We start from the raw sequence: 13,588 nt of genomic DNA, 5'->3' as shown, positions 1-13,588 counted from the left end.
CAGCTTGGCACAGTCAAAGCTACCTCACTTGCCATCGAGCAAACTCAGTTATCAAGATTTCTCAGTAACTCGTGTGTTCATATCACCATCCCTGGATGATCAAATTTGCCAAATTGGGAAGTCCCTCATCCAGCTTTGGTCATGATATGGAAACATCAGGGACACTACAAGATGTGTTGTACTAATCAGGGATGAAGATGGGATATGTAAGAATTTTGCATTACAATGGCCAAAAAAAAACGACTTGATCTTTGTTGTACATTTAGTCAAGTTGTGTACCTACATTATACTAAATGTTGTTACCAAAATGTTCAAACCCAGAACCCAGTTGAATGAAAGTAAGGATTCATTTGGTCACTTCTCTCTACTTTCTGGATAGTGAAGCCAGCAAACGAGACAAAACCTAACTTGAATAACACTTTAAAGCATTACCTCATGTGTGAACATTTGTGCCTGAGTCAAAGTGTGTGTCTGTGTTGAATTTAGGTCAACACTGACTGAGTTCAGCGCTCACCACAGACTTCGGATCGCTCTCTTCTCTTTCCCCTTTCTGTAATGTTTCATTCATGATGTGAAGTAAACTTCCTCCAGCTCCAGTCGGCTGTCAACATTACAGTATAATAACACTGGACAATGACGCTCACCTCCAGCGATCGCTGCTGCAGTCAGGTTGACAAGCGGGAGTGACAATTGATTCACTTTTACATCTCGAAAAATAAAAAGTCATGTCTGTACTTTCCTCCCATTGTGCTCCGAGTCAGACCGGAATCTGATGTGAACCTGGATGTTTATTCCTCCAGAAGGTCCGGCTCTACAGACAGACTGTTTTGATAGAGAGACCCCTAGTGGCAGAAATGACCAATTGTGCTTTTAAATCTAAAATATTTCTTTTTTAACATAGGTCACTCTATGTGGACAGCAACTCACGGTTGATATGAAACAGATACCTGAATTAGTATTTTTCCTTACCATCTTCCATCTTCTTTAATTGTATAATAATAAATACTACCAAACAACAACATTTGACCCTTTTCTTCACGAAGTGGCAGACATATGTTACAAGCAAATCAGAAATGAATTTCTCTTTAGAATGCAACAAAGCTGCTTAAATACAATAAAGGGAGTTAATGTACAGTAATTAGTGGTTTCCATTCTGAGGTCTATACTGCTCTTTGGGAGCCATGTTGGCACGGCGCCTCCTCCTCTGCCCATTCACAGACAGAAAGAAAGGCATGATGAGCAGAACCCTGACAGGAGGGGGTATTTGCATGGGTGGGAAAGCACTCAAAAGTCGTGCTTAGGAAGAGTGAAAGTGGGGGAGAAACTGGCAAAGTTCAGTTCTCCATTGACCGTGTCCGGTTCTGTCTGTGAGGCTGACGCTGCAGGTTTCCTTTTTTTCTCGCCAGTCCCGCTGAGTTGGATGGCGGGGAGGGGCTCCATTGGACAATTTGGAGCCTGAAGCGATAATAAAGGAGTCAGCCTGGGTGTGTGACAGCCATGCTTGGAAGTGCGCCACAGATTGGGAGACTGATGATTCTGCTTAGTCATCTTGCAGATCAATACAGAGTCCTGGTGTGCGGCTCTGATGGGAATTGCCTGCTATCAGTGGGTAATGGTGTGCTCGGCTGCACATGGAGATTGGGGGAGCATGGCAAGTTTGGTTTCTAAAGACCCAGTCCCATCCACCGGAGGCTGTCCTCACTGCCTTAATATCCAATTTCACAAGTAAAAGATCTTCCAAATGTACTGACGATTCCTGCCATTTTTAGTGCCGCGATGGGTGAAATTGGACAGACTCACACCCGGTCAGGCATTCAGTTTAACGGACATGACCACAAGCGGTGGGGCTCATTTTCGCTCCAGAGTCAACCGTGCAAATAGCTCACAGGGAGCCGGGGCGTAGACATCGGACACAGACATATTCATTAGATAAATTGCTTCATTCCAGCTGTTTATGTAATGCCTTGGGTGCCAGGGTCACTGGAAGGACACGAAGAACATCAAAGAGATGAATTTTTCATTTTTTTCTGTACCCTTCACAGACAACAGGGAGTTCTGGGAGATGTGTCATTGCATGGCTGGTATAATTTTTTCTTTTTAGAAACGATTATTTTTCCTTTTTGCGCAAAACAGGCGTTCACCTTTCAAATGATATTCCAGCAGCTCTCTTTAAATGTCTTAGACGAAGCTTCTTCAGCTGCACTGGTTTATTTATTTCTGGGAGTCATCTGGAGCTCGCACAGGCTGCCTGACTTTTAAAATGAAACAAATGACTCTTCCGATGACAAATGAACTTTTGTCCAGCAGAAGTACCTGTGTTCTCCGTTGTTGATTACAACCACAGGCCCTGCATTGAGCTGTGCAGATGAACCTTAATAGCCACTCCCGAGGTAGACATATTAACATTCCCCACTGTATTTATAGTGTCTGTTTCCTGTGTACATTCCCAGTGGAGAGAAAAAAGGACAGTTTGGGGAAACCAGCCAAAGGTCTAATGAGACGGGAAGTGCAGGATGACTCCTGGAGGTGTCGCGGGGACCTGTTGAGGACAGGAGGCTTATGGGAAGGAGTCACTACAAAGAGCCTTTTCTCTTCTTTTTCGGATGTTCCTCTGTGAGCTCACAGCATCAGAAACTGACTCTGTCTCTGCTCAGGCCTTTTTGCGGGAAGTTCAGTTCTCGCTTGCCAGCAACTGGGTGTGTATGTGTGTGTATGTGTGTGTTTGTATTGAGGCCTCTGTGCAGGAGAATTAACCCTGTAATGTTGAATTCCGGTTAAAAAGCGCTGGAAGTATGGTATAGGGCACCATATCCTCCCTGCAGGGTCTCCTTTTTTCCCTCTCTGTCTGTTTATTCCGTCTTCCTCTGCTGCTCTCTCTTTTTCTCACCACCACATGCACACAAACACACACACACACACACACACACACACACACACACAAACACAGCAAATCCAAAGACTCAGGTGCTTTTTCGATAGCTTGCCTGAGGGAGCCAAGCTGCTGGCACACCTGTTACCTGCTGCCCTTTAACTGTTATCACAGTGCCTTACTTTCTATTCTGCCATCCTCCGGGACGGAGCTCACAATCTACTCAGAGAGACAGTTACGTTAATGAGCATACCTTCACAGTCTGGTGATTCACTACAGTGGGCTTGCTGTTGTTTGTGTCTCCGTCGCTGGCGTCGGAACAGGCTTTGTGTCTTCTCCTTTATTTGCTAACAGGAGACGATCCTCGCACAGACGGCGCATTGGAAGAAAACATTAGAATACCTGTACATGTGTGTAGCAACATCCCCTGAGCTTGTTCTTACGCTTAACAATCGTAACACAAAGTGGACAAACTCTTTTGGGTGTTTGTGTGTGTGTGTCAGTCAGCCAGCTCTCCAAACATGACAACAAAGCAGATCAGTGAATCATCTGCGGACAAAAGAGGCACTATGTCCAATAGACTCTGAGAAAGGCCTATTTATTCTTCCAGAGTTTATACTGGTGACCGGTGCCAATGAGCTCAAATTGGAGCTTTTTTTCCCCCCATTGTTAGCAAAAGATCCCACACTGCAGCAAAAGCAGGAGAAGTTCGAACTCTTTTTTTTTAATATAGCCGCTCCAGTACTTTTAATATCATGGAGAGCACGGTGTTCTGCAGCCGAACCAATTGATCCACAGGGACCCAGAATGGTTGTTTTGAGTGTAATACATCAAACAGGCCCCGCGTTTCTCTCTGCCCACTCCTGCAATAGTCTTAAACACATTAGCAGATGTTCGAGGCTAGCTTTGTACTCGATTCAAGCTCATTTCTGCAGCACGGCAGCTGTTTTTTTTTTTTGTTTTTTTTTATCAAAGTAATTTGCTGCATCATTTTGCTCGTTTGGATCTCTTTAGCGCTCTTTTTCCTCTCCGGCAAGGGATTTTTATTCCCATCACAGCCCACTCAGCCGGGTCCGGGTGGCTGTGTAACGTGATGAATGACATGCTTTTTCCCCCCTTTGCACTTTCTTCATCCTCTTGTCCTCTCACTTCACATTCGCTGAAGGATTTGATTCTGACACAAGTACATGCTCTGGCTTGGCAACTATACTGTACACCCACTTTATTTAATTAAGCCCCAAGGGAGGTTCATTTGAAATAGAACTTTTTCAGGAGGGGGGAGTTTAGGGGAAGTTGTGTCTAAAGCGATGCATAAACAGATTTATTTCTTTCCAATAATAGCGTGGAAGCGGCATCATGTGGCTTTAATGAAAGGAATAGTTTTGGGAAACGTGCTTCTTGCGGAGAGTTCGAGGAGAGGATCGATAACCGCCTCATGTGAGTCGCGTAAATATGAAGATAGTGACAGCAGTTGGTTAGTTTAGCTTCTTACAAAAACTGGGAACAGAGAAACAACTAGCCCAGAGTTTGTGCAGAGTTTTTACTCTTTTATTGTTGCACGGATAAGACAAACAAGATGTAAGATGTTAATTTAGCAAATTTAGTTTTTTAGGCAGCCACTTTGGGAACGCCTCGGGCAGTTCATTTGGGCTGAGTGAATGAGGGAGAGAGCCAGAACTTCACATGTAGTGGTCACTGGGACATAAAAACTGCACGACTAGACTCACCAAATGAAAGCACAGAAAACATTTGGTGACTTTGCCCCAAAATATGGTTTAAAACGTCCCTTTTCCCACCATTTATACTTCCACTGTGCAAAATGCTCTCGTAATATGTAAGGTCCCTGAGTATTAATCATTTTTCGTAATCTGAGCACGGCACCAGCTGAGGGGAACTTGGGATGTTTGTACTATTTAGCTCCTTAACAATACAAGACAAGACAATGCAGTTAACTTTCAGTTTTGGCCCTCCAAGAGGAAAAGTTTCAGCAACTCTGCTTCAAATGGTTTGTCTCCTCTCGTTTAATCTCTCTGGAATACTTTAGTGTTTGTTGTAACTTCTTAAGGAGGGATCGGGGTTCAAGAGTTTTAAGCACAAGAATGTCAATCATCATCCTCTTGTTATGTCACATGTTTGAGGAAGCAAACGGCTTCTGTTTTTGCCAAACTCCTCTGCTGTGATTCATCTGTTTCATTGACACGGAGATCAACATATACAGGGGGAGTGGCTAGCCTTCCGCTGATTGTATCTTTCCAATCTGGTGGAGAGATCCCGGGGGTGGGGGGTGGGGGGCGGGTGGGGTGGGTTGCAACATTGCGTAATGTCCATTCACAAAGCGTCCATAACTGGGTTGGCTCAGCACACACTCTGTCAGCCCTCCGGCCGGTCTCTTGTTAACCCTCTCCGTCTCCTTTCCCACCAGACTCCAGAGGATGCTGGACGCAATTTCAAGTAGCCTGCTCCTGAGCAAAATACATATTTCAGCAAACTGCGGTTATTGAGCGAGCTGTCACTCACGTTAGATTGAGGCTGTTTTCCAATCTGCTCAGTAGGGGACTGGGAGGTCCATCATGTGGCCTGCAGGTTTGATATCTGAACCTGATTTCAGTCTCCTGATTTCATTATTTCGTGTGACAGTGAAGGTCAGGTGGTCATCATATTTTTCTTTTTTGACTTTGAGCATCATTGCGTCGGGCAGTACAGCCATGATTTCCAGTCCCGCGCCTTTTGTTGCCCACAGCGTGTGAGCCGGTGTTGATTAATGGCAGGGAGGGCCACATGCAGTGACTGGACCGATCTATTCATCACACCCATCTGCTCTGTGGAATAATGAAAACTTTAATGGGGTTTTAATGTGTAAGTCCCCCCCCCCTCAGCCATCAAAGTGGCAATCCAGGTGATTATACCTGGGCCTCTGGGAACAAAGTGAGAGCTTTTTTTTCTTTTGCTGATACACGATTAAGGCAAAAGAATACGTGTACTCTATGTCCAACACGTAGAAAGGAAAATGTCTGATGCAGGGAAGAACAGCCGCCAAAGAAGCGAGGTTGCTCACACTCTTCCAGTGGTTGATGTGTGTGTGTGTGTGTGTGTGTGTGTGTGTGTGTGTGTGTCTTTTGTGTTTTTGTGGGGGTGAGTGGTTGCCAATTTGGAGATGAGTCTAGCTCTCTTTGAACTGCCAGTGGAAAGAACACCGTAAGAAAATCACAACTGTTGTCCAACTCTTTCATCCTCTTTGTCTTCTGAGCTCATCACTTTACCTCATCTTTTTTCCCTGAGTGTCTTATAAACATGTCAACGTTAAAAAAAAAGGAAAAAAGAAAAGCAGAACTTAAAGGTCCAGTGTGTTGGAATCAGGGAGATCTACGGGCAGAAAATTGAATATTATGCGCATATTCATTTATAATATTGTGTATAATCACTGAAACTAAGAATTGTTCTTCTCTAGAGAGCTGGTTGAGGGTGTTTTTTCATAGGGGAGGGTGAGACGAGGGATATTCAGTTTTGTTGCAATCGGCAACCACACACAGTGAGATGCCACTAAATGGCACCCAATGGACTTAAAGAATGTTTCGGTCATGCCTCTGCGATCGTCCACCCGCCCTACTCTGCTAGTATTGTGAAAGCAATGTCTCTTAAGAACAACTTGAGGTAATTTCTTCAAATTTGGCACAAACGGCCACTTGAACTAATGAACTGAAGGAGGAACTAAACAGATTTTGATGGTCAAAAGTCAAACATAAAGGTCACTGTGTTATAATGTGTAGCTCAACTTGGCTCGGTGTTTTGCACTTCCTGCTCGGTTCTGTCCGTCGGTGGTCACAGTAAGCGTGACATGGATCACCAACTGCTCCTATTGAGCTTCACAATGCAGTGGCCAAGTCTGCTTGTGATTCAGTAGCGGCCGGTGCCCGGACATATTGGATTCCTGCTAGAAAGCACATCCAGTGCTAGGGAACAAAATGTGTCCCTCTGGAATTCAGTTGGTCGTCACTGAGTATGAGGACAAAGGCCACCGGTGGACGATGGTGGAAATGTGTTTCTTATAAAAGGAGTCTTCGGCTTCAGCTTCTTCTTTGGATTCGAGACTGCATCTTTTTACATCTAGTTCGTTTCTCCTTATTATCCTCATAGACAGAAATGTCAGTTCTCTCATGAACCAAACTCTTTAATCCAGAGAACAGATGCTGCGCTAGTCTGTGATGCAATCAAGAGACAAATCCTGGACGTGCTCCACTGACACTGAATTACAATACTGGATCTGGATGACTCATGCAACGCTTGATTTTAATACAATCCATTCAGGCTTTTGCCAATGAGCTGTGCGTTTATGTACTGCGGAGCTGTCAGGTGCTGCACAAACCTGGAAATGGGCTTATATTCACAGTCACCCTGGGTACTGTTATTGTGTCCATAAATCCAGCCAGTCAGTCAGCTTCCCATTCACTGTCCGTGGAGCCGTTCCAGGATTAGTCTCTTTACGACATCAACAAGGCACTCTTGGCGGTCTCTTTCGGAAGAGACATGTTTCGTTTCCACAAATCAAGTCGGAGCCGTCCGTGGTTCTAGGAATGACACGAGGAGGAGTGTCTCAAACGAGTTTTTCAGACTTTTGTGTGGCCGAGCCTGTTTTCTGTGCGCTGCATTCATCTTGAAGACTTGAAAAATGTTTTCAATTTTGCACCATCTCTTCTGCGCGACACTCTCTAATCCTCTCGGATGATAACATGATTTATTATCTCGATCCATCCGATCAGATTTCGAGCCCCTGCGTTCCATTATGCCGTGTTTTTTTTTTTAATTTTTTTTTTTACATTGTTTACTTCTGATAAGCATCTGCAGTGTTCTTCCCCCCCATAGCTGCAGATCATATACAGCGCTGTATAATTAGTGCATTGCAGATATAGTGATTATTTCCTGTTTTATAGACTCCTCATTATAAAAACTGAAACGATAGGCTCCCTAATGGGCCCACGTTTGATGCCGCACATCAGTAAGAGGACGCAGGGTTTTTGATGCAAATTAGCACTGCTTTAGCTCAGCTGAGGTCCTGTACTGTAAGCCCTGTCAGGCCTGTGCGAGGGCCCTGTCGAAGTCTGCTCCGTGTTTGTACATATTAGACTTGCTAATCAGATGCTAATGCTCGTGAGTGGCAGAGTTGCAAGGCAAGGCGGCTACAGAATGGTAATCAGCGTGGAGTTGGCCTGCAACAAAGAGGCTGATTATTTAAGCCCTTCATTTTTTTCCCCCCAACCACAAGACTCAAGCGCTCGCTCCCGCAGCTCCTTTTGAAGTGTTGCTTGACGTCGATACAGCGTGTTCGAAGATCATTTCAGTTATATTCCCATCTCAGTGTGTTCTGCAACAGAGCATCGCCTTTGTAATTAGCAGGACATGGAGATTTTGCAAGCGACTCAGCTGAACGTCCTTTCCATCTGTTCACGATTAATCAAGTGAAACTTCTCAATGCTGTAGTCACAACCACTTACTTAGATCTCCGTGTCAGGGAATAATTCTTGGCTTGTCTGCTCATTAAAGTAAGCTGTTTACATGCTTTGTGGTTGTATTATGTGAGCTCGCCCAGGTCAGGCTGCCTGCTGTGTGGCTGCACAGGCCGACAGATGGCATTATGGCCCTCAGTGGGGCGGTAAAGTGATGCCCACAGTTAGGGTCAACTGCAAAGACAGATGTAACTTCTCACTGCCCACCGCACGGATCAACCAATATACTTTTTAAGAGCAGATACTGATTACTGTACTTATCAAAGATAAGTGATATAGTTAGATTGCTTTGTAACTGTATTTTAAATATTTACAAAGAAATCCTCTTCTTCATCTCAGTCTTCTTAGTTATAGATCAAGTAGATTAGTAGATTATTTAGTCCTTGGAATCCACCAGTCACTTTTACATTTTCAAAGTGATTAACGCCATTAAACATGTTTGATGACTTTAGTTTCAGAGTTCAGATTCAGATTATCATACAGAATATGAATCATACTATTATGAAACAATTTGGTTGCATGCTTCCACTTTCTAATTCTAATCTTCAATAGATATCGACTGTCATTAAACTGTCAACAAATAACGGAATTCTTTGTAAACTTTTTAATAATCAGCTGTAAGGGTTCATAAACATCAGTTGCAGATAACAGATTTGACATTATGTCAGAATACATAATTGTGTTGCAAGCCCCTCACAACTTTTTACCTCAAAGAAGTGATAGTCGGATAGTAAACAAACTCCCAGTCTGGCAGCTAATGCGACGGCGAAATGCACAGTTAGATGAGATTACTAGCTAATGTCAGCAGCAGTGAGCAGCAGGTAGCGGCTTCTCTGGTGATATGCTGCTCCCTGTTTATTCGGAGTATGAATTGACAGATGGCCAGCACATTAAGGCTACCCAGCAGTATATGAAGCGATTAGAATAAGTAGGGGTTAGTGGCGACACAGAGGAAGACATTTTTTATATTTGATTTATTATATGGGCAGTTGGAATAAAAAAAGCTCCACAATTCTGAAAAATGCTGAAGATCAGATCTGATCATCAGCCCACTCCGACCCGCTGATGACTGTGTGCATCACGCTGCTGCTCAGTGTCGAGCTCGATCGTGTGTCTATGAAGCGGCCGCTGTCTGCTCGTGTCTGGCTGCCCCCTGAAATGAAGCTTTGTGCTGCTGAAGTGTCAGAATGTGTCACGTTGTAGCACTGTCTCTGCGCCTATTATGTTGTCTGTCATGTTGTGGCGGTTCTGCACGAGACAGATTTGCGCGATCAGTGACAGGCCTCTGACTGAGTCAGAGTTTGAGTTTTGACAGCCCGGCTGCATCCTGGAAGGTCTGTTTTCTAAATGGATGGACATGAATCGAAGCTGAAATCGAACTGTCTGTTGAATTTACCTCGCGTTTCTTTGGTTGATTTATAGTCGGTGTCATGAGTCTTACCACTTAGCAGACAGGTTTGGAATACTAAAATCTTTGTACTGGTTTTATTCTATATAAAGATCTTATCTTTGCTTTTTTTCACTTGAGTTTCTGCCTTTTACACAATTTGGGGGATAAATAAAGTTAGTTGTGTGACATGGGGATTGAAAAAGTGTTTTTTTGTGATGTGATGCCAAGCACATTGTTTTTCCTGCTGCTTAACTGGCTCTCATTCAGATTTGACAGCGATATGAACATCAGGGACATTGTTGATGTCGGCGCTGTTGAATGCCATTTTTCTCACGTACTTTATATTTTATGAAAGTTTAGATTTTCAAGCCTTGCTTTGGATTTCATCATAGCTTCCCGTGAAGTGGTGTGCTTTACAGACATCGTTCAAAATCAAAGCGCGGCGCCGTCAATTTGTTTTCCACAGAGCCCTTTCTGCGGAAGATAGATTCCCGTCCGCTCAAGCCTTATTTCATGCATTGCACACTCAAAGATAAAGATTCTTGTCTGGTACGTGTTGTCTCCTCCTTTAAAAGCTCTCCCTCAGGCGGAGTGCAGAAGAGGACTAATTCTTCCCGAAGTCACATTTTTAAGCATACATTCGGAGCGCACCTTCTTAATTTGCCATTCTCACAAAGTGCCTCGGAGCATTAAATGGGTTTGTCGCGGGCTTGTGCGCCGAAGCAGCCTGGGAACCTTCATCCTCGGGGAGGGAAGAAAGAAAGAGCACTTCCCATCCATCTCAATTCACACGCCGTTGGCCCCTCCAGCTCCTGTCCCCAGCCACTTAACATCGCCTTTGAAACACCATGCGCTGCAATTATTGTGCTTTTTTTTTCTTTTCTCATCTAGCGTACAGATTGGGTTTCGTGTGTATCAGGTGTCCATTGTGATGTGCAATTTGCTCGGGCAGCCAAATGTTGCAGGTGCACACAAAGCCTCGAATCTAGCCTTTTCTATTTGTCCTTTTGAGGGGCTGAAGCGATCAGACGCCAAAACGTAATTCAATCCCGGAGGCCGGTTCAAAGGTGTTAACTGTTGCTTCTTTTTTTTTCCCCCTTCTCAGGTGTTTCTACATCGTCTCAACCAGTACGCGGCCACCAAAATCGACAAGAACATCACAGAGGAGACTGTCAAGGTGAGGGTCGATCTGGGACTGCATAATGAGGATTTGTACAAATATCAAGGGCAGTTGACTTTTGCTCCGCCTGCAGTGCACACGGGCCTTATTTTCAAACAGTAACCTGATCCATACAAAAAGCCGGAAATTACACTGGAAACTAAATTAAGTGGGCCCGTTGTTTGGTGTGCTCTTTAACCCAAAATAGCCAAGTTCTGAATGGAGAAAGAAGTAGTGGGCGATCCAGGAAGCAGCTGTAAATATAATCTATTTATAAATGATTCCGGCTGGTGGATAATAAAGGATGCTCTCTCACAGTGGGGGGGTGTCCGTTTCGGTGAAGTTGCTTACTTTTGAAGGTAAATACACATTCAGTGGATATTTACTGCACGTCCTCATGTTTTGGTATAAGTCTGCACTTGGTATGTTTTGTTTGGGAACTGGCTGTACAGAGGGGGGTTTAGATAACGGGGGTCATCATGGGGTGGGTTGTGTTGTCACCAAGCAGAGATTAAGTTTCACCGGATTCTTGGCCATTCTCAGTGTCACTTAAGACTATTTTTGCCTCGCAACGCCGTAAAAGACGTCTCTGGTTTTTTATGCTTTGCTTTTATTCCTCTAGCTCCTCTCTCCATCCAGCATGAGCGTATTGTTCGGTCCTTTAATATAGCCCCAAGAACGACATAAAAGGGGGCAGAAGTCAACACCACATCAAGGCAAAGTTCTTCCAAAATGTGCTCATTTCTTTTAGCTTGTATGATGAATTATCTCCAGTAATGCTTGAAATTCAGATGTCAAAGACGTCTCAAGCCAAAAGGGCCATTACAAAGAAACCTCACTCTTTATTCGGCTGCCACAGAGATTCTTTCGCTTAGTGCCACTGGCCACAAAAAAAGCAGCCAAATGTGCCAAATTATTGATTCGGACAGTCTTTGGAGGAAAAACAGCTGGAATATATATATATATATATATATATATATATATATATATATATATATATATATATATATATATGTATATATACGTTCCTTAGATGGTCCCATTTGCTGAGAGGGGAAGCCGTTCTCCTGACATCAGTGTTTTCATGTGCCTCATGTCTGAATGTGGGAGCAACATGGACACCGGAGAGAAGTTTTTTTGCAATGTATTGCTCACAGAATTTAAATGACCCCTTGGCAGCTGTTTACAGTATGTGAGTGACAAAGGAAATGATACAGTGACCATACGAGACAAGACTTTGGGAAACGTTTTTAACCATCCAGCACTGAAGTTGTTGTTCCAACTTGAGAGGACATTTGCGTGAATATTCCCAGTTGGAAAAACGAAAAGAGTCAGTTTCATTTGACAATTTGTCCTGTGCCTGTGTCTCTTTTCCCTCTCAGGTTTTGTTCTCCAACATCGAGGAGATTCTGGCCGTTCACAAAGACTTCCTGTCCATGGTGGAAGAGCTGCTCCAGCCCGAGCCTCACGCGCACCATGAAATCGGCCGCTGCTTCTCACACTTCGTAAGTTCTGCACAACCATGATTACTCAAAGGTGCAATATGTGAGAATATCCCACCTATTGATCTCATGCTCCCATCTCTAAAGGGGAAGCATATAGATACTGTTAGCCTGTCAGCTCAGTTAGCCCTGCAGCTAGCCGGAGATTTTTAATGCTTTCTGTTAAAGATTCTTAAATTTTGCACCTTTAATGCTTCCATCTCTTTCAAGTCGTGATCGTGTCACCACCTCGTCTCCTCATAGCTCAGTCGTGGCTCTGTTTTCAATAAAGAATCTCTCTCCCTCTTTACTATCAGAACTCAAATGCAGTTACGCCTCTGACAATGATAAGATGCACCACATGTTGTCGGTTCATCTGGATTACCCATGATGAGTGCACATGTGTAATAAGCTTCATAGGGCTCTGATATACTGCTCAGCCCTGCTATATATATATATATCATATGTCTTTGCCCTGAGGCTCGCTGGCATAGAACAGGTTTCAAAGTGTAATAAATCTCACCGTCCTTCTGTTGCCAGTAAGGCCCTGATGTAGCATTGGGCTGCAGTTGGTACAGGTGAAAGACGGCTGATCTAGTGGTACGGATGGTGTAGTCGGGTTTATGACGAGATGACCTCATTGAGAAAATGGAATATAACTTGCAGCATAACTGAAAACCCGTGACCCAAGACTGTAACTCAGTCATGAGTGACCATGTGAGTCTTGAGAGATAAGGCTTGGACATTTTCTCCTTCCCCTCCCCTCTTCCTTCTCCGTCTCTGTTGTGAATTGTCGATTGCTCTAAAAGTTCCAAGAAGGGAATTACACAATCGAACTTTACTACAGAAACATACAAATATGTAGGGAAGCCAGCTGGACGGTGGGCCGCTAAAAAAGTCAGAATCCCGGTGCGACTCTGGCTTGCAAATTCACGCTGACTCAAGACTCCACTACAGTAAGAAATCAGTCCTAGAGGGGCCAAAAAAATACTTTGAGCGGCTTCATAAACTTCTTCGAAAACATGATTCAAGCAGAAGGGCATACTCTACAGTTAATCATAAAGTTGTGTTTCCCTTTAGTGCCCCGGCTTGTTGTTGTGACAGTTATGTCTCTCCACATCAGCAGCTTTGTCTTCTGAGGCAGATTAGCATGGCTGAGGACAGTGTACTATTTTCGCTGCAGGGACT

The 13,588-nt window shown here is 44.0% G+C and overlaps 1 protein-coding gene across 2 annotated transcripts in view; it reads left to right on the top strand.

Annotated features, from left to right (window-relative positions):
* The window catches only part of prex2 (phosphatidylinositol-3,4,5-trisphosphate-dependent Rac exchange factor 2), a 103,825-nt gene that overhangs the window by 8,785 nt on the left and 81,452 nt on the right, over positions 1 to 13,588 (top strand). Inside the window, exons 1-3 of one of the 2 annotated variants that reach the window (XM_030398750.1) lie at positions 2,589 to 2,696; positions 10,866 to 10,937; positions 12,302 to 12,424. In XM_030398750.1, the coding sequence (XP_030254610.1) occupies positions 2,604 to 2,696; positions 10,866 to 10,937; positions 12,302 to 12,424 (288 nt within the window). In that variant the 5' untranslated portion in view covers positions 2,589 to 2,603. Of the gene's footprint in view, positions 1 to 2,588; positions 2,697 to 10,865; positions 10,938 to 12,301; positions 12,425 to 13,588 lie in introns of those variants that run through there. The other variant, XM_030398749.1, reaches the window with a different exon arrangement.

The sequence above is a fragment of the Sparus aurata genome, chromosome 19 (assembly GCF_900880675.1).
Source record: "Sparus aurata chromosome 19, fSpaAur1.1, whole genome shotgun sequence".
Taxonomy (NCBI): Eukaryota; Metazoa; Chordata; class Actinopteri; order Spariformes; family Sparidae; genus Sparus; species Sparus aurata.
Note: the sequence above shows the minus strand (reverse complement) of the source record. Positions and strands in the feature narration are given on the sequence as shown.